Here is a 21,052-nt window from a genome sequence, read left to right as displayed (position 1 = left end):
AAACTTTATGAAAATGATCCACAGATGGTACATGACCCCAAGCAAATCAGCCAAAATAAATAAAAATAACAGTAATAAGTGTTGGAGATGTAAACAAAATGAAGGAACCCTATTCCACATGTGGTGGACATGTCCCTAAATAAAAAACAATTGAGACATGGTTTATGAAGAGCTAAAGAAAATGCTAAAACATACCTTTTAAAAGAAACCTGAAGCTTTCCTATTAGGCATTTTAATGATAAGCATCCCAAATAAATATAAAAGAGTGTTTCTTTATTTGACAACAGCGGCTAGAATATTAATAGCAAAATACTGGAAAAGTGAACTAATACCAACAAAAAACGAGTGTGAGTACCTCAATCTAGCCAAAATGACAGAACTAATAAGAAACCACTCAGGTGACAGGGTAAAAAAGGAATGCGTTCGCTTCAAAAACTATCGGACTAAATATGGTTCCAAAAATAATACTTGGTTGTGCTTAGATTAATTTCACAGACATAATGGGAAAAAATGATTTGAATAAAGGAATACAGATTATTGGTAACTAATGATAAGTGTTGAATTAACATATCAGGGATTCAAAGAAGTTTGGTGGAACAGGAAGAAAATGATTGTAAGGAAAGAAAGAAAAGAAGAAATATTAATGTAATTTCTTTCTGGGAGCCTTTTGTATAGCTATTTAAATTATGGTTTGTATCCTTTGAACAATTGTGTGCCTATTTTTATTTTATTATTTTCCTCTGCTTTTTTTCCTTTTCTTTTTCTGTATTTGGGTGTAATTTTTAATTTACTATTTTTCTCTCTGTAGTTTTCAAAAATGCAATGAAAAAGAAGAACCAATGGCCTACCAGAAAACACTGGGAAACCCAAAAGCAGTACCTGAGCACAACACTCTCCCCATTTGTGATTCCCAGCAACTGGTTTTCAGAAACATACTGCCTCTGACAGTAAAGGTGGAACAGAGCCATTGTGGCTAGAAGCCCACCAGACAGAAATCTTACGTCAGCACTGGCAAACAGCACAGCGTCTTCTTCAGCACCCGAGGGCAGCAGTGTAGCTTTGGGGGCACAGAGAAGGCCACATAGTGCACCTTGCTTTGTCCCCCAACATCTTATTGCTTTTTGCTGTCCTTTAGTATGTAATAAACAAAAATCTGCCCTTATTCCCTTATGGGGGCACAAGAGCCCTTATAGAGTCCTTTGTAGGTTCTCCATCGGTAGGAGAAAATAACAGAGGCCAACCAGAGAATATTGAGAAGCAAGGCAGCTAGTAAGTCTGATCTTTATTGAACTGTTGCAACAGGGTGCTCCCCTCACATGCAGGAAAGGAGGAGGACTCCGAACAAAGGTGTGTCTGCCCTTATATAGACTTTTTAAATTCCCTGCCCTGGAGCTCAAGACCACCCCTCCATGCTTCATACATACATCACAGAAGGGGTGTAACCCAAGACCACCACCCCACCAAAAAGGTGGTCTACAACAGAAATTTGAATGTTGTTTTTTCCTGTCTGCCAGGTTATCTGATAATGCCTTATCTGATTGCCTTTCCTGGTAGTCTGGCCACTCCTTTGAGATGGTGATTACCCAATTCCTGAGACAATGGGAAGGTTCCCTCACCCCCTCCCTCCTTGCAGAGAAAACATTTGGTCAGTTTGGGAGTCAAAATGGTTTCAGGGCGGTCTTCCTGTGCTGCTCCAGACATGTGGTCCACATATCTATGTACGTGCTAAATTAGTACATTTATTATATATGTAAGACCTTAATTTTTTTTATTACAAGTAGCTGCCACCTGAAGCAACCGCCTCACTCTGCCTAAGGGTAGGGCTGGCTTTACTTCCTTTGCAACAGGCTCCATGAAAACATCAGAAATAGCCCCTTTCTTGCCACTTCCAAGCTTCTTGAGAACCCAGCACAAAATGAAGGCAGCTTAGTGGGCCTCAACTGTTATAGCTAGGTCCCAACTAAGTGAAAGTACATATATTTTGCCTACAAGAGGTCCCAGTCTCTGCAACTCTAGAGTCAATGGGTGTACCATAGACAGTATCAAATTAGGTTAAGGGTATGTCTTTGTATGAGACAACTTCCTGTGTCCCTAAATTTACTCAGCATGCCTAGTCTCTGCCAGCACACTAGGCTATGCAGTCATTTAAAGCCACTGCTGTGAGAACCTCTTAAAGAGTCAGATAAAGATCATGGGTTAATTCAATAAATAGAAACTCCCTTGTAGCTCAGAGTGCAGGCAACTCCTGAGTCTCATCAAGAGCAGGTAACCTTTTTAAAAAAAATGTTTACTAACTGCTACCTGTCATTGTGGCGCTGTGGGTTAAACCACAGAGCCTAGGATTTGCCGATCAGGTCAGCAGTTCGAATCCCCGCGATAGGGTGAGCTCCCGTTGCTCGGTCCCTGCTCCTGCCAACCTAGCAGTTTGAAAGCACGTCAAAGTGCAAGTAGATAAATAGGTACCGCTCCAGCGGGAAGGCAAACGGCGTTTCCGTGCGCTGCTCTGGTTTGCCATAAGCGGCTTAGTCATGCTGGCCACATGACCCAGAAGCTGTACGCCGGCTCCCTCGGCCAATAAAGCGAGATGAGCGCTGCAACCCCAGAGTCGGACATGACTGGAACTAATGGTCAGGGGTCCCTTTACCTTTTACCTGTCATGAGCTTTTGTTGTAAAGCAGATTACAGATTTAGAACAGGGATGGTCAGAAAGTAGTTTGAGATCTATTTGAACATCTCTGGCTGATTTACAGTAAATAAGGATTTCTGACTTTTTGTTGCTTAACAAAATCTACCCCACCCCAAATTAGGCTGCCAAAACAAAAAAAGTGTATAGGGAAACTGGGACTGGATTTTTGTGTATGAAAGGACTGTGAGCTCAGTTCTAGTACTGAAGACACTTACCTGGCTGAAGAGGTGTCTTGTTCTTTCATTTAATCTTGCATTTAGCTGCTATTAGAACCTTGGTGTTCTAGACAAAAGAAAAGCAGATCCCACAACCTTGAAGGCTACCCACCTCTGATCTAGAGTTTTAAAAATGTTCTAATTTCTAGCTTCAGCAAGGAAGCAATATCGCTTAAAATCCCTTGACAGAATTCGTAATTTTTAGTTGCAGACAAACCATACTGGTTCATAAACACAAGAGGCATTGCACTTTCGTTGCCATCTTTCTGAAAGGAAAGGAAATGAATTACCAGTTAAAACAAAATCGAAAGGTCGCAGAGAATGAAAGTGCATTCTGGCAGTCAACCCAATCTAGGTCAGGAATCAGGACCTGAGGTGTTAAACAGAATATAAGCCTCATTCATCTGCTGATTTTATACAGATTTCATCCAGCTCTGTGAAAATCAGAAGATTGCTGTGGTGCCAAATTATTCAAACAGATCAGAAATCCTGATAGGGAATTATTGAGCATTTTTGCTCAAGTTCTGTCAACCAGCAGAGATAAATCCACCATTCAAATGCCAACACTGCCCTCTAGCGATTAGATGAAATGAATATACATTGCTTATTCGTTTTCAATGCCGACTCCTCAGTCCGGTGGTCTTGTGTTCCTATGTGCTCAAAATCCTCCAGCCTGGAATGCCTTCCTTATTCTTTCAAGTAAAGGGAATGTAAGAACATAAGAAGAGCCGGCTGGATCAGGCCAATGGTCCATCTAGCCCAGCATCCTGTCCTAACAGCAGCCAACCAGATTCCTGTTGGAAGCACACAAGCAGGAACTGAGAATGAGATCACTCTCCCCTCCTGCAGTTTCCAGGGCATTGCTACCATCATCATCATCATCATCATCATCATCATCATCATTTTTATTTGTATGTCGCCTTTCCACAGTTAAAAAAACAATGCTCAAGACAGCTTACAGCATAACAAGATTTACATAATTACAAAAATCATAAACAATAAATAAACCACATCAAAAAATGCACAACCAAATGGGAAACAATTTCCACATACAGTGGTACCTTGGGTTACATACGCTTCAGGTTACAGACTCCGCTAACTCCGCTAACCCAGAAATAGTACCTTGGGTTAAGAACTTTGCTTCAGGATGAGAACAGAAATCATGCTCCGGCGGTGCGGCAGCAGCAGGAGGCCCCATTAGCTAAAGCTGTGCTTCAGGTTAAGAACAGTTTCAGGTTAAGCACGGACCTCCGGAACGAATTAAGTACTTAACCTGAGGTACCACTGTAAATCAAAATCTAAGACTAAGAATACAGCATTAATTAATTTTTTACATAGGTAAAAAATAGCAGCAATTTAAACAAAAAACAAAAACAAAATGGAGCCCTCTCTGCCCAGTGGCAGCAGTCCTTTATAGAGCCCATCAGGCCCCGCCCTGGGCCAGATGGTGAGGGCAGGACTGGGACCCTCAGGCGCTGAGCAGGGGAGTCCTCCTGGGTGGTAGCCACAGCTAGTAGCCACATATAACCTTATCTTCCATTAATTTATCTCAAGCATAGGCAAACTCAGCCCTCCAGATGTTTTGGGACTACAACTCCCCTCATCCCTGATCACTGGGCCTGTTAGCTAGGGATGATGGGAGTTGTAGTCCCAAAACATCTGGAGAGCCAAGTTTGCCTATGCCTGATTTATCTCATGGTCTTTTAAAACCATCCCATTTGGTCATTGCCTCCTGTGGTGTTGAGTTCCATAGTCACACTATGCATTGTGTGAAGAAGCACTTTTATCAGTCCTGAATCTTCCAACATTCTGCCTCAAAGGGAGATAACTATACATTTCCACACTCCTATGCTTGAATGGCTTGATTTAATGGAGGTCCCCACGCACACACATACTAGAACATTCACAGATATTTTTATAGCAGTTGCAAAATGGTATAGCAGCTTTCGATTTGTGACACTTAGATGGGCAAGCTACTGATTAGCATGGAGTGGTTTGTAGGTTAATAGACACCCCCTCCCCACAAATAAACTCATCACCTGCTACAAATATCCATCTTGCCAGAGTTCAAATTTGGTCTGTCTGTTAGCTCTCTGTTGTCAGCTGCCAAGAATTTGGAGTTTATGCTGTCTGTGACATCATTCATGACAGCAGAATGTTATGTTTGCCTTCAGCTCCGGTTGTCTCCGTGCCAACAGCAAGGGGTCAGGAATATAAATCCCTCCAACTACAGAACTATCAATGCAGGAATCTGCAGCAAATTTTATTTTTGCTCTCCTGCCCTATGCCTAATAGCTGTGCGTAGCTGGAAGCCTGTTTGCAGAAGTTAGTTCTAATAGATCTCAATGAACGATTCCAATGAATGATCCAATGTTATTCAATAAATTCACCTCCAACCCCTTTCATCAGTTTATAGCATTTTTATAATTCAAACCCCTTTTGAGATGTTCAATATCTCTGGATTATTCTTCAAGTTTCTTTGGCCTTTCCTATGTAGAGGTTGCTGGTCCCTCAATTAATTTTACTGGGTAGGGGGGCAGTGTCAAATAAACTCTACTCATTCTCAAGCACTTCCCCTATGATAAAAGTCAATATAGCCCCAATATTTATTTATTACCTGCCATGTTGATCCACCTTGCCAGAGTTCAGGCATGGGCTGACTGTTAACTGCTTCTAACTCTGACAAGACGTTTGAGCATAACCCGTTTAGGACATCATGCATGACATCAGAATGTCCATGTTTGAATTCTGCCCAGGCTGTCACCATGCCAACAGGGGTGGCCAGTAAACCTCTGCAACTAGAGAATCAATCAGCCTGACTATCCAATACCTGTGGGTTATTGTTTATGCTTTCTTGATCCTTCCTTTTTATTATTCAGGAATAACTGGTCCTCCAAATAATTGAATATTCAGATCTACAACTTCCAGAGTTCCCCGAGAAGAGGGATTGGCTGTTAAACCCCTCTAAGAATTGTAGCTCTGTGAGGGGAACCAGGTCTCCTAACAACTCTTGGCTCCCTTAATAAACTACATCTCCCAAGATCCTTTGGGGGAAGTAATGACTTTTAAGAGCAGCACAAAACCTTTCTGAACCAGTACAGTACTAGGCTAGCCACCCACCAGCTGGCAGTGTCTTTCAGTTCTGCATTAAACTCTATGGAACTCGGGACTTCTGCGTAGGCATGCATAGAATGGCAGCATGGCACAGTCGTTAAAGTGGACTATGACCAGGGTTCAAATCCTAACTGGGCTATAAAGATCACTGGGTGACCTTTGGGGCCCAGCTGCTGCCTCTCAGCCTAACCTACCTCACAGGGTTGGTGGGGGAGGATTAAACAAGGATTAAGAAAACCATGTTTTCTGCCCTGAGCTGCTTGGAGAAAAACGGTGGGATATAAATGCAGCAAACACATAAATAAAGGCTGCACTTCCTAAAGCTTTTTTTAAAAAAATTAGCCCCAAAGAAGCGAATAGTGGTGGGTATAGATCAAGGGAAGCCATAGTCCCCATCAATTCTGCTTTGGTCAGACCACACCTGAATTACTGTGTCCTGTTCTGGGTGCCCAAATTTAATAAGGCTATTGAAAAGCTGGGACATGTGCAGAGGAGGGCAACTGAGATGATCAAGGGTCTGGAAACCCAGCCTTATGAAGGAGCTTTCAGAAGAAGAGACTGAGAGGAGATACCATAACCATCTTCAAATATCCCCTGGAAGAGGGAACAAGCTTCTCTTCTCCTGCTCTGGAGGGTAGAACTCGAACTCATGGCTTCAAGCTACAAGAAAAGAGGTTCCGACCCAACATCGGGAAGAACTTTCTGACGGTAAGAGCTGTTCTGACTCCCTCGGGAGCTTGCGGACTCTCCTTCCTTGGGGGGTTTTAAGCAGAGCTTGGCTGGCCCATCTGTCAAGGATGCCTTCAGCCGAGATTCCTGCCGGGGGTTGGGCTAGATGACCCTCGGGGGACCCTAATTCAAAGTGAAGGGCGGCCAAGGCTCTTACCCCCCCCCCCGAGGGGAAAACATGGCGGAGCCGCCGCCTCCTCTGGGAAGGGATGCGAAGGTCGACGCCTGAAACCAAACAAGGCGGGGACCTCTCCCCCTTTCCCCCCAGGAAGCGAAGCAGCGCAGCAAAGGAGAGCCCCGGCGGCCTTCCTCGCCTCTGGCCTGTAGGAGGCAAACGGCTCCCGGCGCCTGGGCGGAAGAAGGCGGGCTCTCGGCGGGGCCGCGATGGCTGACGAGGTCGGGCAGCCTCCGCCGAAAGGGCCCTGCTGCCGCGCCGGCCTCCCCGCGCGATATTTCTGCACGGCCGGCCGCGGGATGGAGCCTTTCCTGCTGAGGGAGGTGCGGACTCGGCTGGACGCCGCGCAGGTGAGGCCCTCCGGCCGGGCCGCCAGGAAGGTCCGGCGAATCCCTTTGGACCGAGAGCCTCGCTCCGCCTCCTGGCCGGCGGAGAGGAGGATGGGTGGCTAAACACGCTCCCTTTGTCACTTCGGAAAGGCGGTGCAGACGAGCGAGCTGACCCGGGGTTAGGTTGCTTCGTCTGCACGGCCAGTGCCGGATTGACGTATAAGCTAAACAAGATATAGCTCGTGGCCCCACTCTCTTAGGGGGCCCCCCAAAAAATGTAAAGGTAAAAAAACTAGATGTACATTTCCAAAATATAAGATAAAAAAGCAAATAAAATAAAACCTACATCATTTTAAGTTAGAGCTTAATAATTATTTCACTACAGTCATATTTCGGGTTACAGGCGCTTCAGGTTGTGTTTTTTCGGGTTACGCATCCGCCGAAACCCGTAAGTACCAGAACAGGTTACTTCCGGGTTTTGGCGGTTGCACATGCGCAGAAGCGCTAAATCGCGCTTTGCACATGCGCAGAAACACCAAATCGCAACCCGCGTGTGTGCAGATGCGCCGCTGCGAGTTGCAAACGCTGTGGGTTGCGAATGTGCATCCCGCACGGATCACTTTCGCAACCTGAGCGTCCACCGTATTAATATACTTGTTCTTAATTGTATTTCACTATTAATATACTTCTTAATTGTATTTCAGATCAACAATTACTTTGATAAAATACATATTTTGTTATGTGCAAATGGCTTTAGATACCTATTAGGTCCATAAATTACCATATACAGTGGTGCCTCGCATGACAAAATTAATCCGTTCCGTGAGGCTCTTCGTATAGCGGTTTTTTCGTCTAGTGAAGCAAGCCCATTGACAGCTTAGCGGATTAGCGCTATTAGCGGTTTAGCGGCTTTTAGCGATCAGCTGTTAAGCGGCTTATCAGCGGATCAGCTGATAAGCGGCTTAGCGGCTTAGGAAAAGGGGGGGGGGACCAGCGAAGCAAGTCTTGCGAAGCAAGCCCATAGGGAAATTCATTTTGCGAAGCGCCTCCAAAACGGAAAACCATTTCGTCTAGCGGGTTTTCCGTCTTGCGAGGCGTTCATCTTGCGGGGCACCACTGTAGCATATATTCAACACAAAAAACAGTGGCAATTTGTTGTTGACAAAGGACAGCTGGACATATAAAGGGCCCCATTACCTTCAGTAGCTGAGGGCCTCATCAAATCCGGCCGTGTGCATGGCCTCTCCCTTCTGGAGCCCCTCTCCCTGTTTGCTCAGAAAGGAGAGCTCCCCACACCCTCAGTGGGGTCAGTGGGGGTGTTGCCCACAAAACAGGGTTGAGGACACATTGAAAGCACATGGCTAGTTCTCCGCGCACCCCAAACCACAGAAGAATCCTGGGAACTGTAGTTTAAGGGTGCTGGGGATTCTAGCTCTGTGAGGGGCAACTGTGGTTCCTGCTGTGATCCTTTGGGAACTGTCGCGTGCATTCTGGGTGTGCGTTAAGTGTAATTATTATTATTATTATTATTATTATTATTATTATTATTAATTTATATACCGCTCTATACCTGGGGATCTCAGGGCGGTTCACAGAATAAAATCAAGATATAAAACCACAAAATACATAATAAAAATAAAAACAACAACCCAATAGTCCCTGCCCCCACAAAAAAAAACACATTTTAAAAGGGCATAGGACATGGTTAGGCTAACTAAGATCCGGGGCTTGGATCCGGCCCAGTCGCCTTCTCAGTGCGGCCCGCAGACGGTCTGGGAATCAGCATGTTTTGACATGAGTAGAATGTGTCCTTTTATTTATTTAAAATGCATCTCTGGGTTATTTGTGGGGCATAGGAATTTGTTCTTTTCCCCAAAAAATATAGTCCAGCCCCCCCACATGGTCCGAGGGAGGGTGGACCAGCCCCCTGCTGAAAACGTTTGCCGACTCCTGGCATAGTATGTCAATCAGATCAACCAAAGGCCTGGTTAAAAAGGAACGTTTTTGCCAGGCGCCTAAAGGTGTATAATGAAGGCTCCAGGCAAACTTCCCTGGGAAAGTGTAAGGGGCCAGTCCACCCAATGTCTGCATCCCGGTCATAACTGGGACTGGGACTTCATCCTAGCAGTGTAACAATAAAACGGCTGGCACACTTGCAAGGCTAAGCAAAGGTCCACTGTGGTTTCAAATCCCATTTTCAAATATCATGCTCATTTCAGCCCATTTTATTAGTGTTGTGATCTGCTTTGAGGACTAAAGTAGAAGAGCAGGGTATAAATCAACCAGCTAAATCATAATAAACAAATCATTTATGGGCAATGCCATTTTCAGATTTACTATATAATCAGTGTACATTCTCTGTCAAGGTGGAATATGTATCAGGAAAAGTCTTCTTCACCACCAGCGCGGAGCTGAGCATGCTGAAGGAGCTGAAGTCTGCGGAGCGGTTGTTTTTGCTGCTGAATAAATATCCTCCACTTTCCATCTCTAGAAATAAAGGTAATTTATTTTTTTTACTGTAGTCTTGTGGGTTTGCCTCATGCAGGCCTATCTCCTGTAACCTTCCACAGTGAGAAAGGCTACCCTATAACCTTCCTGCCTCTTTGTTAAAAGGAGTCAGTGCTGAGTAGCTTCCGGGTTCAATGTGGTAAGCGGTCGTTCAGATTCCTGCTCAGCTATTTATTTTTCACAGCTTGCACCTTGGCCTTTATCTGTAGACCTCGAGGCAGGTTATAACTGAGAAAGTAAACACAACAAGCAATATTAAAAACTGCTAAATCTGTCCGTTCAGTGAATTTTGTGGACCGGGACTGTTTTCCATCTAAGGTCTGTCCAAAAAAAATCACATTTTGGGTTATTCTGCTCTTCCATGCTCTGCTTTTCCCTCTTCTTTAAACACACTTTTTACCACTGAATTAGACCAAATGGCAAACCTTATTGCCGTTTGGTCCAATTCAGTGGTAACCTTGTGTCTTCCTGGGGGAAAGCGGTGGGACAAACCCAGAGTGTACATTTGTTGGGCAGATACAGCTTGCCTTTCAGGTGCTCATCCAGCTTCAGCTGCTATTCATCCCAAGTGAACAGCACGTTACAAGGCAAGTTACAGGATACTGGTGGTGCCATCGCAGCCATCAGCAGCACAGACCCATATTCTGGCTCCTGAGGGTTCTCCTAAGTAGCTCATTGAGGTCAGACAGGTCCTTGGCTAGCTGCTGGATCTTGGGTGAGGATTCTTGGGGGGCATCATCTAGAGGGGCTTTCCCAGTGTGCTTCACTGGGAGCTCAGGTTCTTGGCTGCTGCTGTTGCAACACAGTAGGCAGATATGATACTGAGCCAGCTCACAGGCAACATGGCCATCGCAGCAGCTGCAGGAGGTGGTAGGAAGGAGCTGCCAGGGGCTTCCTCTGTCTTCAGGATGCAAGCTGCAGAGGGCCCCAAAGGAACTAACTCTCTAGCCAAGACATCTCTCTGGCTATGCTCCTCATTTGGTGTACTTGGATAGGTGGACACTATCTCAAGACCTCACTTACCTAAGTGGGTTGTTGTAAAATTTAAGATGCTGCTCGGCGCTTGTTGGAATAAGGACGAGATCCGTATTCAATAAATTGTTGTTGTTGTTGTTTAGTCGTTGAGTCATGTCCAACTCATCCTGACCCCATGGACCAGAGCACACCAGGTACTCCTGTCTTCCACTGCCTCCCGCAGTTTGGTCAAACTCATGCTGGTAGCTTCGAGAACACTGTCCAACCATCTCGTCCTCTGTCGTCCCCTTCTCCTTGTGCCCTCCATCTTTCCCAACATCAGGGTCTTTTCCAGGGAGTCTTCTCTTCTCATGAGGTGGCCAAAGTACTGGAGCCTCAGCTTCACGATCTGTCCTTCCAGTGAGCACTCAGGGCTGATTTCCTTCAGAATGGAGAGGTTTGATCTTCTTGCAGTCCATGGGACTCTCAAGAGTCTCCTCCAGCACCATAATTCAAAAGCATTAATTCTTCGACAATCAGCCTTCTTTATGGTCCAGCTTTCACTTCCATACATCACTACTGGGAAAACCATAGCTTTAACCATAAGGACCTTTGTCAGCAAGGTGATGTCTTTGCTTTTTAAGATGCTGTCTAGGTTATTTAATAAATAGGGAAATTGAAAGGGGCCTATCATAGCAAGTCCCTGCTCCCCTCTCCCTTTCAACCCCATTTTGAATAAAAATTGTGTTGAAGGTCTAGGGCAGAGCTTTCCAAACGTTTCCTGCTGGTGGCATGCTTTTTAGACATTTATCATTTTGCGACACAGTAATTCAGTTTTACTAGCAAACGGGAGGTTAAACTAAGCCCTTCTTTCCAGCCCCGGGAGCAGTGCAGGGAGAGTTCACACAACACACCTGCACACTGCAGCTGACACACTAACATGCTGTGACACATGGTTTGGAAAACTCTGGTCTAGGGAAGTGTAAGCCTCCTTTCCTTTTACCTTGCTTGTTTAGCCCCTATTGCTCATGAACATTTAGGCAACCGCATGGGAGCATTAGATCTACACAGGCGTACATGTGGGATTCTAGAGTCTGAGCTGTATGTTCATCAAGGTGTATGAACTAGTATACCATCATCATCACACCTTGACACATCTCCAGGATCCCATGTAGCTGGTGTTTGAGGAATAGATCCCCTTTTTTGAAAACAGAAAACAGTGATTTGATAGCTTTCAGTGTTGTTTGCTTAATTAAGAAGTAAGAAAGCCCTTATTATTTTAGTCAAAAGCAGGAATGAAAACATTCATTGGTTCTCTGAATAGCTAAAACATAACCATAGGCTTCATACAAGTTTAACACCTACTTAAAAATAATAGCACAGTCCTAGCTATGTTTACCCCAAAGGAAGTCACACAGAATTTCAATGGGACTTATTCCTGTGTATTTGGGTGTAGAATTGCAATCTAAGCTTGCTTGAATGTTTCTCTTGAACACAAGCTCTCCAGCTGATTAAGGCAGCTTAGTGGCTTTCTGGTTCTTAGGTTTGGTTCTTAGGTCTTAGTATACCAGGCCCAGGAAGGAGGAAAGTGGCTTGCTAGGCAAAGTCTGGCGGATTAGATAAGATGGGGAGGAAGCATGGGTCTTAGGAGAGAAAAGTATTGCATTCCCTCACCCCCTAAGAAAACAGTCCTTGGAATATATTCTAATACTTCAAAATATACAGTTTATTGTTATGTGCTATTTATGTGCTAAAGGTTACATGAGTTTAGATTCTTCATTTCTTTCAGGCAGAGTAATTCATGACATTCAAAAACTTGTAAATGAGACTCCCAGGCACTGGCTGGATATGGTTACTCTTTGGAGAAGTCTTCATTGCCAGGAGGTGAAAGAAGAAAACAGGTGTGAGGAACGTCCAGACTCCCAGAAACGGAAGCTGGAAGAGGAGGGCAGCATCCAAAATAAAAAACAGAAGAGAGAACTAATATTGGAGACAGTTTCTGGTGAAACTCATATAGAAAACCATCAGAGCTGTAACGCCTCCGAGGTTCATAACAGCAATGGCTTGTCTTCGGGCAGATTATTTTTGGAAAAGACTCCTGAACTTATTCATGAGAAATCTGGCGAGAGCAGCAGTTGCTTCAGCTTCAGAGTTTCCTGCCGCTGCAGTGGAGCCCTTGCAAAAATATTTACTGCTCAGGTTTGTGGGGATTTCTTTGGCCACTGAGAACAGGATGTGGAACTAGATGGGCCTCTGGTTAGAATCCAGCAAAGCTATTCTTATGTTCTTATCTACAAACAAGATGCATGCAGCTGCTTTTAACACAATCCCAGCATACAGCATCAGGCTGCTAATGAAATAGTTAAATGTTCTTGATTGTGAGCTGCCAGCCCAGATTATTGTGCAGGCGGCTGAGGGTTTATTTCTTCGTTATGCATAATCAGTAGTCATTAAGTTTTCTGAATGGCAGACGCATAAGGAAAAAATAGCACTGCTTGAGTGGGCTGTATAGGAATCATTAGCATTCTGCATCCTAAATAATATTTTTAAAAGCAAGCTGAGCTTTACGGACTGTCTTCTGCACCATCTTTTGGAATTCCTATTAATTGGCAAAGGGGTGTGTGTGTGGAGTGCTGAATTACGCTTGATTACTCGAGATAAATTTCAAGACTGCTATTCTGAAGGTTTGGTTATCAAGCAAAAATAACATCTTGTCTTGTAAAGCAGAACACTCTTAGTAGATGTTGATGAGAGCGTGGAAGAAGCAATAAATTCCGTTCTTTGAACTCTTTTTCAAAAATGTCTTCAGTTTGGAAGAATATTCCATGAAATAATTGCTTCCTCCAAGTAATTATGGATTGTGTCATTTCAAGATTTCAGTCCTTAACGTGGACTACGCTACATAGAACTTATCGGGAGTTGCTTCAAAGAAAGCATGCATAGGTTGAGACTGCAAGATCTTTTGGCCCCAGCCACCATGGTCAAGGGTGATGGGAACTGTTTCTAACATAACAAGATATGGAAGGCACCAGGTTAGCTTCCACTGATCTCAGCCTAACCCATCTTCTTTACTTCCTGGCCATTTCAAGTTTCAGGAGCAATTTGTCATGCTGCATGCTCAGGTCTCTCTCATTGCTGATTTGTCTTTTCAGGAGATGGGGAGGATAATTGGAACAGCTCTTATGAAGAATTTTGGATGGAAAGCAGATTTGAGAAATCCTGACATAGAGGTAACAAAATTAATACATTGAAATGTGGGTAATCTCTGTGGATTCTTGGTCCTCAGATAAAGGTCTTGATCTGACTGAGCTGAACTTCTTTGTACACTGAAGTTCCTCTCAAAGTCCCTTTGAGATTAGGCTTTGGGAATCAAACCAATGTGTCCTTCTAACCCAGTATGCTGTCTCCAACAATGGAAAGATTCAGGTACCTTAAGAGGTTTTTAACACAGCAAGGTACTAATAGAACACAGTGATTCTGCCATAACCAGTCTATGGATTAATGTCTGAAGACCTCCAACCAATTGGCAGTTATGAGATTCTCTGATTTATGAATGGCAGCCCTGTCCAAATTTTATATTTTATAAATTCACTTAAAATATACTAGAATTAATGCACAGATCTGTACCTGCAGCACCACACTCTAAAAGGGGAAACTTTTGCCACCTGGGTGAGATTAACCCCTTTGATTCCTTTTAAAAGCAGGGATGTTACTGGACTATCATTGCCCTCATCCCTAATAAAAGTTTCTGGTCAGCAACATCCTGAGTTGTTTTAAAATTAGTCTTATTCTGTAATTCACCTAACAATAAGCAAAAACAAAAGAGCAAAGATAATGAGTTTTAAAATAACTTCAAAGCAGGATAAAGAGCATGCTAGCTGGATATCTAAAAGGGGAGTAACATACATAAAGGTCTGCAAAGGAGTAGTGAAATCTCATAGGCAAGAAGTTGCACAAGGGAGTGGTGATTTAATCAGAATTTTAGTACTCAGGAGCCAAGAAGGAGAATTGAAAGAAAGCAAAGAAATTAGATATGGAAGAGGGCAAATCTGTGAAGATGCTTTAATCTCAGAAGTTTAAACGAAATGCAACAATAAAGGAAGCCTGTGAAGAGAATCAAGATTAAAGAAAAAAAGGCAAATTTTAAACTATAAAACTAATAACTTGATAGTTCATGCTTATGGCAGTGTTTTTTGTTGGTTTTTTTTACATTTTTCATACATATTTTCCTTATAGAATTTACAGCCCAGCCCTGCAGACTTTCTGTCAAAACCCTTTGCTAAACTTCCATGGATGCGGTAGTGCTGTCTTTGAAACAGCTAATGCCACTCTCGGGCAGGCAGAAACAAATGAGGAGTTCAGCACTGCATTGGGTTCTTCTCCACAATTCTTCCTCTGTTCTTCAATCCTCAGCACCAGTATAAATATATGCACTGGCAGAGATGCACCATGGTGCAACCTCAGATCTGCACAGCTGCAACTTCTGTGCAAATCTGACGATTCCAGGGATTGCCTTTGCACACAAGGTGTACCTATTTGATACAGATTGTCCCCAGTATAATAACTTTTGTATGAGAATCAGATTGCTTGCTAGTTTAATTTTTTTTTAAAATACCATTGAAAATATCATCGAGATAGGACAGGACATTTGAATATATCTATTCAAATCGGCTAAAACTGAAAATGCAAGTAACTTTTCATTGTAAGATTCCATTGCCTTTCAGATCTTTGTGCATCTAAATGACATTTACTCTGTGATTGGGATTCCTGTTTTCAGGTAAATACTGCATTAAAAACTACAGTTCATAGTCCAAAAGGACATGTTTAATTGAAGTAAATTTCTGAGGGGTTACTATGATTCCCTGTTGTATATAATCAACAAAGAGTCCCATGGCACCTTAAAAACTTGACATTTTAATTGTGGCATGAGGCTTTATGAATTACTGCCCCCTTAAATCAGATCTGTGGACTGTTATTCTCAGTTGGCTGATGGATTAAAATAATATACATATATACTGGTGCAGAGTGCCGAAATTCTAAGCAGTAGGACCAAACTGCCATGAAACGCAAGGAGTAACAGTGAGTTTGTTGCATTTCTCTGCAGAGCCCAGATTAGATGTATAAAAGATAAGAACAGGCTGGTACAGCAGCAGTCACTGTGATGGAACTGTTGTGCTTGCTGACAATAAGAAGGGAGACAATTACTTTAGTGGAAAAGATATTTCCAATTTCAGTTCAAAAGACTTCTGAATTAAAGTATGGTGACTTGTGAGGTCAGCTCCAGAATGTTCTGGGCTGTTTAAATGTGACCAGTGACTGCTGTCTTTCATCATGGACTTTTGGTCCCACTGTTTGCAAAGTTATATTCCTTCCTCTGTACCCATGTGTGTATATCTGTTTATCTAGACAATTTTCCACGGGTTCTCCTGGGCTATCTCCCCATCTGTTCTAGCCCTAAGTACTTAACAACAATATATCTCATTGTCATTTGTCTCTGTATCTTAAACAAGATTTGCCACCAGCTTATTCGCAAATTTGAAGATTCGGGGATAAAAACTTCTTATCTATTAGGAATAACAATAGCGCATAGTTTTAGAGTTTGAGTATATTAGAATTCTGTGAGAGAGAGATACATTTTAATATGGTGTTTTGTTTGCAGACTTCCCTTGGCAAGCAGATCATATATCAAAATAGCTGGGTTACGATCTACCGTTGCTTGGGCTATGGCATCCCTTGCTGAAATCAAGGTAATCAGCCAAGTAGAGTTTTAGTTGCTCTGTGGTTACTGAGCAACTCTCAGTAACCAGAATCTTGCCACTGGAAGTATTTTAAATGCAAGCGAGACCTTGTGTAGTATCGTGAAGTGGCTAAGGTGGCAGTCAGAGTCCTGTTTACTTGGGAGTAAGCCCCAATGAACTCAAGCAGACTTGAGCCAGTGTGGTGTAGTGGTTAAGAGCGGTAGTCTCGTAATCTGGGGAACCGGGTTCGCTTCCCTGCTCCTCCACATGCAGCTGCTGGGTGACCTTGGGCCAGTCACACTTCTTTGAAGTCTCAGCCCCACTCACCTCACAGAGTGTTTGTTGTGGGGGAGGAAGGGACAAGGAGAACGTTAGCCGCTTTGAGACTCCTTAAAGGGAGTGAAAGGCGGGATATCAAATCCAAACTCCTCCTCCTCCTCCTCTTCTTCTTCTTCTTCTTCTTCTTCTTCTTCTTCTTCTTAATTTCTGACTGAACACGCAAAAAATGGTGCTGTGTTTGGAGCTGTTTCTGCTTGGCTCCAGCCCCAGGTGCATCATGGGAATCATAATTAATACACTAAACCAGCAGCGGGGAACCCATGAGCCTCCAGATGTTTCTGGGCTCCCAACACCACCTTCCCTCTCCATTGGCCATGCTGGCTGGGCTGATGGGAGTTGGGAGTCCGTCAGCTGCTGGAGGGCCACCAGTTCGCCAGCCCTGCCCTAAGCCATTGTAAGGATTGCTGAAAAGGAACTATTAATGAACAGATGGAAAATAATTCATCAGTACCCCACAGGCAACGAGATATAAGTATTATTGGGTCAGATACTTTTAAGCATGTTTGTAGATTGGGCTACATGAGTTTACAACATGCCTTTCAACTGCAGTAGCTCCATTGTTACTAATTTCACACAGTGCCCCAACTATGCAGAATGCTTTGCCATTCCCTTGCTATTGATGCTATCAATATATGAGAATTATAGAGCAATTTCACAGACAGGGGCATGGGGTTCAGATATAGTCAGTTGCCCAAGGTGGACCACTGATCCTGCAACTAAGGCAGGACTTCAATCCATGCTTCCCACATCTTTGTTAACACAACAGCATCGTCTGTATTCCATGTCTGTTCTTGTGGTTTATTCTAAATGACCACAGCATTGACCAGAGGAGTCTAACCATGTAAAGCTCAGTCTTTCTTTCTTGCTTCCTTTAATTTGGTAGAGAAGATCTTTGTACCAGAAGACAGATTTCCTAATGTCTTGACAGATGGAATAGTGTTGTGTTTGCTTTTCTTTCTTTTTTTCTCCACAGCCTGGTGCATTTGTACTGGATCCTACATGTGGGCTAGGAACAATACTCCTAGAAGCAGCGACCGAATGGCCTGTAAGCTCCGTCATAACAGCAAGTGTGATGTCTGGCCACAGATGGCATCTTGTGGCCAAATCTGTAAATAATGAACCTCTAATATACAGCAGCGGGGCTGAAAATTAGGTTCCAAAATTTCTGTCTAGAAAATATGTTGACTTTTAGCTTAGGCGTTCATGCTAATACAAACTACTGATTCCTTCTAGCTTGTGATTCTGCAGTTGGTGGTGTTAGTATGCCTAATTCTCAGTGATTATTTTGATAATTTATGGGGATTTAAAAAAAAACTAATGTAAATGTTTGTTTTTTCTCTTCAGAATGTGCATTATTTAGGGACTGACATAAGTGATTCACAATTAGAAGGAGCCTACACTAATATTAAAGCTGCAGGCCTGGTGGATAAAATCAGGTTACTGAAAGCTTCTGTGACAGGTAAGAGCTGGCAAGGGTATCTGCAGTACTATACAAATCAATTTATTGTTTTATATTTCCTTTATTGTAATTGAAACGATGATTTATGACTGCATCAAATACTTTGTGATGCCTTGTAGTCAGATGTTAGTCCCTAATTAGAGTTATTATTATATACAAAGGAGAATAATGGCTGAGCATTTCACATGCTTAAATATCTCGTAGCGTTGCCATTTCAGTCGGAAAGCATTGATGTTGTTCTTGCGGACATCCCCTTTGGAAAGAAGTTCAAAATAACAAAAGACATGACCTTACTGCCGGACGTTTTTAAAGAAATTGAGAGGTATGTGCGTTCTGATATCTGAGGCAGAAGAACTGCTACTGCAGATTGGGATCTGACTAATGGTATTGCAGGCTAAACAAAGGAAAGTCACATTTCAACGTGGCCATGTTACCTACTAGATGAAGTTGAGAATTTAAAACAGGGAGATAAAAATCATGTTGCCAGTAGTCCTCAGTTGCTTTTAAAAGGCCATGAGTGATTTTAGAATAAACATCTCTAAGATTTGTCATGACTGCCGTATTGTTAGCCTCTGTACACTGAAAAGTCTTCTGCTGAATTAATAAATATTGTAACTGCACAAGGATATTAATAACTATCCTCCGGTTGTTCCCTTTCAGGGTACTTTGTGGTGGAGGGATTGTTGTGCTGCTACTTAGTCAAGAGCTCTACAAGCGCCTCTCTGGTGACATTGCCAGCAGTCTAGGTACTGAGAACTGCACCCCTGCAAGTCCTTGCAAGCAAAGTGCCATGATGTTAGTCAGCAACACCAAAGGAAAGAGCATTGTCCCCACAACTGTTCCCCTATCAACTCAAGAGGCAGAGAGAGAAGACACCAGCGATAAAAGGATGACTTTTGGCTCACTGGTGCTGGTGGAATCCTTGGAAGTTAGCCTTGGCAAAACAGATGCATTCATATGCAAGTATAAGAAGGTAACAGGAGGTTTTGCAAGAAGTTAGCAGCATTCAGCAAGTGTGCATGAAGCAGTTTGGAGCTTCTGCTTTGAACCATATGGATCTGGAGCAGCTGAGTTTTGGTGAGCCCAGAGCTCAGCCATCAGAATTGCCTTAGCTTCCATACCTCCAGTGGGCCCCAAAGGTATGTAGCAAGGGTCTCTAAATGAGAAGGCCTTTGGCCAAATCTAGGCCTTTAAGGGATGCTTAATTCCTTAAATTAATTCCTTAAAAGAGGTCTGGAGAAGGTGTGGTTAGTGTAAACAGGGCTTGCTGGCAGGCAGCTTTCTTAGGGATGTGGTGCAGGTTCACCCCTACCTTCTCAAAACAGCCTTCTAGGAAAGTAAGTTGCCGACCAGGAGCCGATATAGCATGCCCGATAAAGGAGTTGGTGGCAGTCCTTGCTGCTTACATGGGACCATTTTGCCACAATAGGGTGGGGCTCAAGGCAGGCTGTGGCATTGTGCTGGCAGAAAGGGGCATGGTGCCTTATTTTGTGTGCTGCAGTGCTGACACGGTAAATCACAGGGGTGCAAAAATGTCTGCCTTTTTTGAGAGTAGACGTGTGGCTTATAAGCGCATCTCCTGTGTCTTTAACAAAATCCGGACATGGCTATAGTCTGGCTGCTTTTGACCACAACATGGTAACTTCCATGCTTGACAGTGCATTATACATATCGCAAGCCAAGTGAGGGAGGAATTTAAGGTGACTTCCATCAGTGCAAGAATTTTGGAGTGTTAGATGGAACAATTCCTTCTTCTCTCCCCCCTCCTCCTCCAGCACTCTGCTCCTGATCACCCCTTGGAAGTGCACTGAGAAAGAGAGGGTGAAGCTCCGTTGCACAGGGGTTCTGCTGATTTGGTTCACTGGACTCCTACCCCTTATGCTTGTACTAATTTTAATTGCTTTGGAAGAAATAGCTTTCTTTTTTTCCAGTATGCTTTTCAGAATGGTGTAAAATTCCAGGAATGTTATTTAGAAAAATGCAAAGTAGTATAGCCACATAACTGGAGACAGAGTTTTTAACTCGAGGTTGTATTTTTGTCTTAAACTTACATGATGGTTTAAGAAGGACCCATTTCCAAGTCACTCACTCGGAAATTTTTACAAACACTTTCAACAGAAGTTCTACCACAAAACTTTTTTTTTTTTTTTTTTAGACAAAGAGGCTGAGGTTGTACAACAGATGTTACTTCCAACAATATTAAATGTCATATAATTGTTTTTGTACAATTAAACTCGTTTATACATGGCATTTGGCTTCTTATGAAATACAAAATGTATTTCAGAGAGATACATTAAAAGCAGGAATCTAGCTACCGCAGAATAGTCAAATGAGTAGTTTAAAACTTTTTCTACTACAGGGACTGCTAGTGGCATTTTGGTTTACTGAAGAGGTCCCCTCCCGCACTCTGGAAGTCATTCCCCTTCAGCTCCTTCCCTACATTACTGCTAAAACAAATTGCCCATCCACTTACAACATCAGAACTCTTCACAGTCTCTCACACAATACCATTCCGTAACCACTAAAGATACCCAAAGGAGAAGGTTTATTTCACTTAAAGTCTAAAGTATTTTACAGTGCAATCTTATACGTGTCAACTCAGAAGTAAGTCCTACTGAGTTCAATTGGGCTTACCCCCAAGTAAGTGGGTATAGGATTACAACCTAAGACTGGTGAGGGTAATAGGGGAATAGAGTTGAGATTTGGGGAGTTGTGGGGGTTTTTTTGTTGTTGGTTGTTAATTACCTTATGTACAAACCTCTGCTAAATAAAACAGCCCTACATTGTCAACACAGGTTTCTTATCA

The 21,052-nt window shown here is 43.2% G+C and overlaps 1 protein-coding gene and 1 long non-coding RNA gene across 3 annotated transcripts; one reads left to right on the top strand and one right to left on the bottom strand.

Annotated features, from left to right (window-relative positions):
* Nucleotides 1–776: 776 nt before the first annotated feature.
* Nucleotides 777–5,576, bottom strand: LOC307212012. Its single transcript, XR_013836723.1, has 3 exons — nucleotides 5,519–5,576; nucleotides 1,799–3,695; nucleotides 777–1,129 (listed from the first exon to the last, which is right to left on the bottom strand). It is a non-coding gene; the product is annotated as an uncharacterized lncRNA (long non-coding RNA).
* A 1,132-nt stretch (nucleotides 5,577–6,708) lies between these two features.
* THUMPD2 (THUMP domain 2 tRNA and snRNA guanosine methyltransferase) lies at nucleotides 6,709–21,036 on the top strand. 2 transcript variants are annotated; one of them, XM_079968774.1, is made up of 10 exons: nucleotides 6,709–6,723; nucleotides 9,615–9,747; nucleotides 12,500–12,909; nucleotides 13,863–13,940; nucleotides 15,435–15,487; nucleotides 16,370–16,457; nucleotides 17,761–17,832; nucleotides 18,132–18,246; nucleotides 18,451–18,568; nucleotides 18,907–21,036. In XM_079968774.1, the coding sequence occupies exons 2-10, from the start codon at nucleotides 9,666–9,668 to the stop codon at nucleotides 19,244–19,246; spliced, it is 1,356 nt and encodes a 451-aa protein (XP_079824900.1). In that variant the 5' UTR covers nucleotides 6,709–6,723; nucleotides 9,615–9,665; the 3' UTR covers nucleotides 19,247–21,036. The 2 variants fall into 2 exon arrangements, with proteins under 2 accessions (XP_079824900.1, XP_079824899.1); XM_079968773.1 differs by lacking the exon at nucleotides 6,709–6,723 and adding an exon at nucleotides 7,114–7,269.
* The last annotated feature ends 16 nt before the right edge of the window (nucleotides 21,037–21,052 follow it).

Source organism: Podarcis cretensis (genome assembly GCF_951804945.1).
Source record: "Podarcis cretensis genome assembly, chromosome: 3".
Lineage (NCBI taxonomy): Eukaryota > Metazoa > Chordata > Lepidosauria > Squamata > Lacertidae > Podarcis > Podarcis cretensis.
The sequence above is the reverse complement of the archived record's forward strand: the minus strand, read 5'-3'. Positions and strand labels throughout refer to the sequence as shown.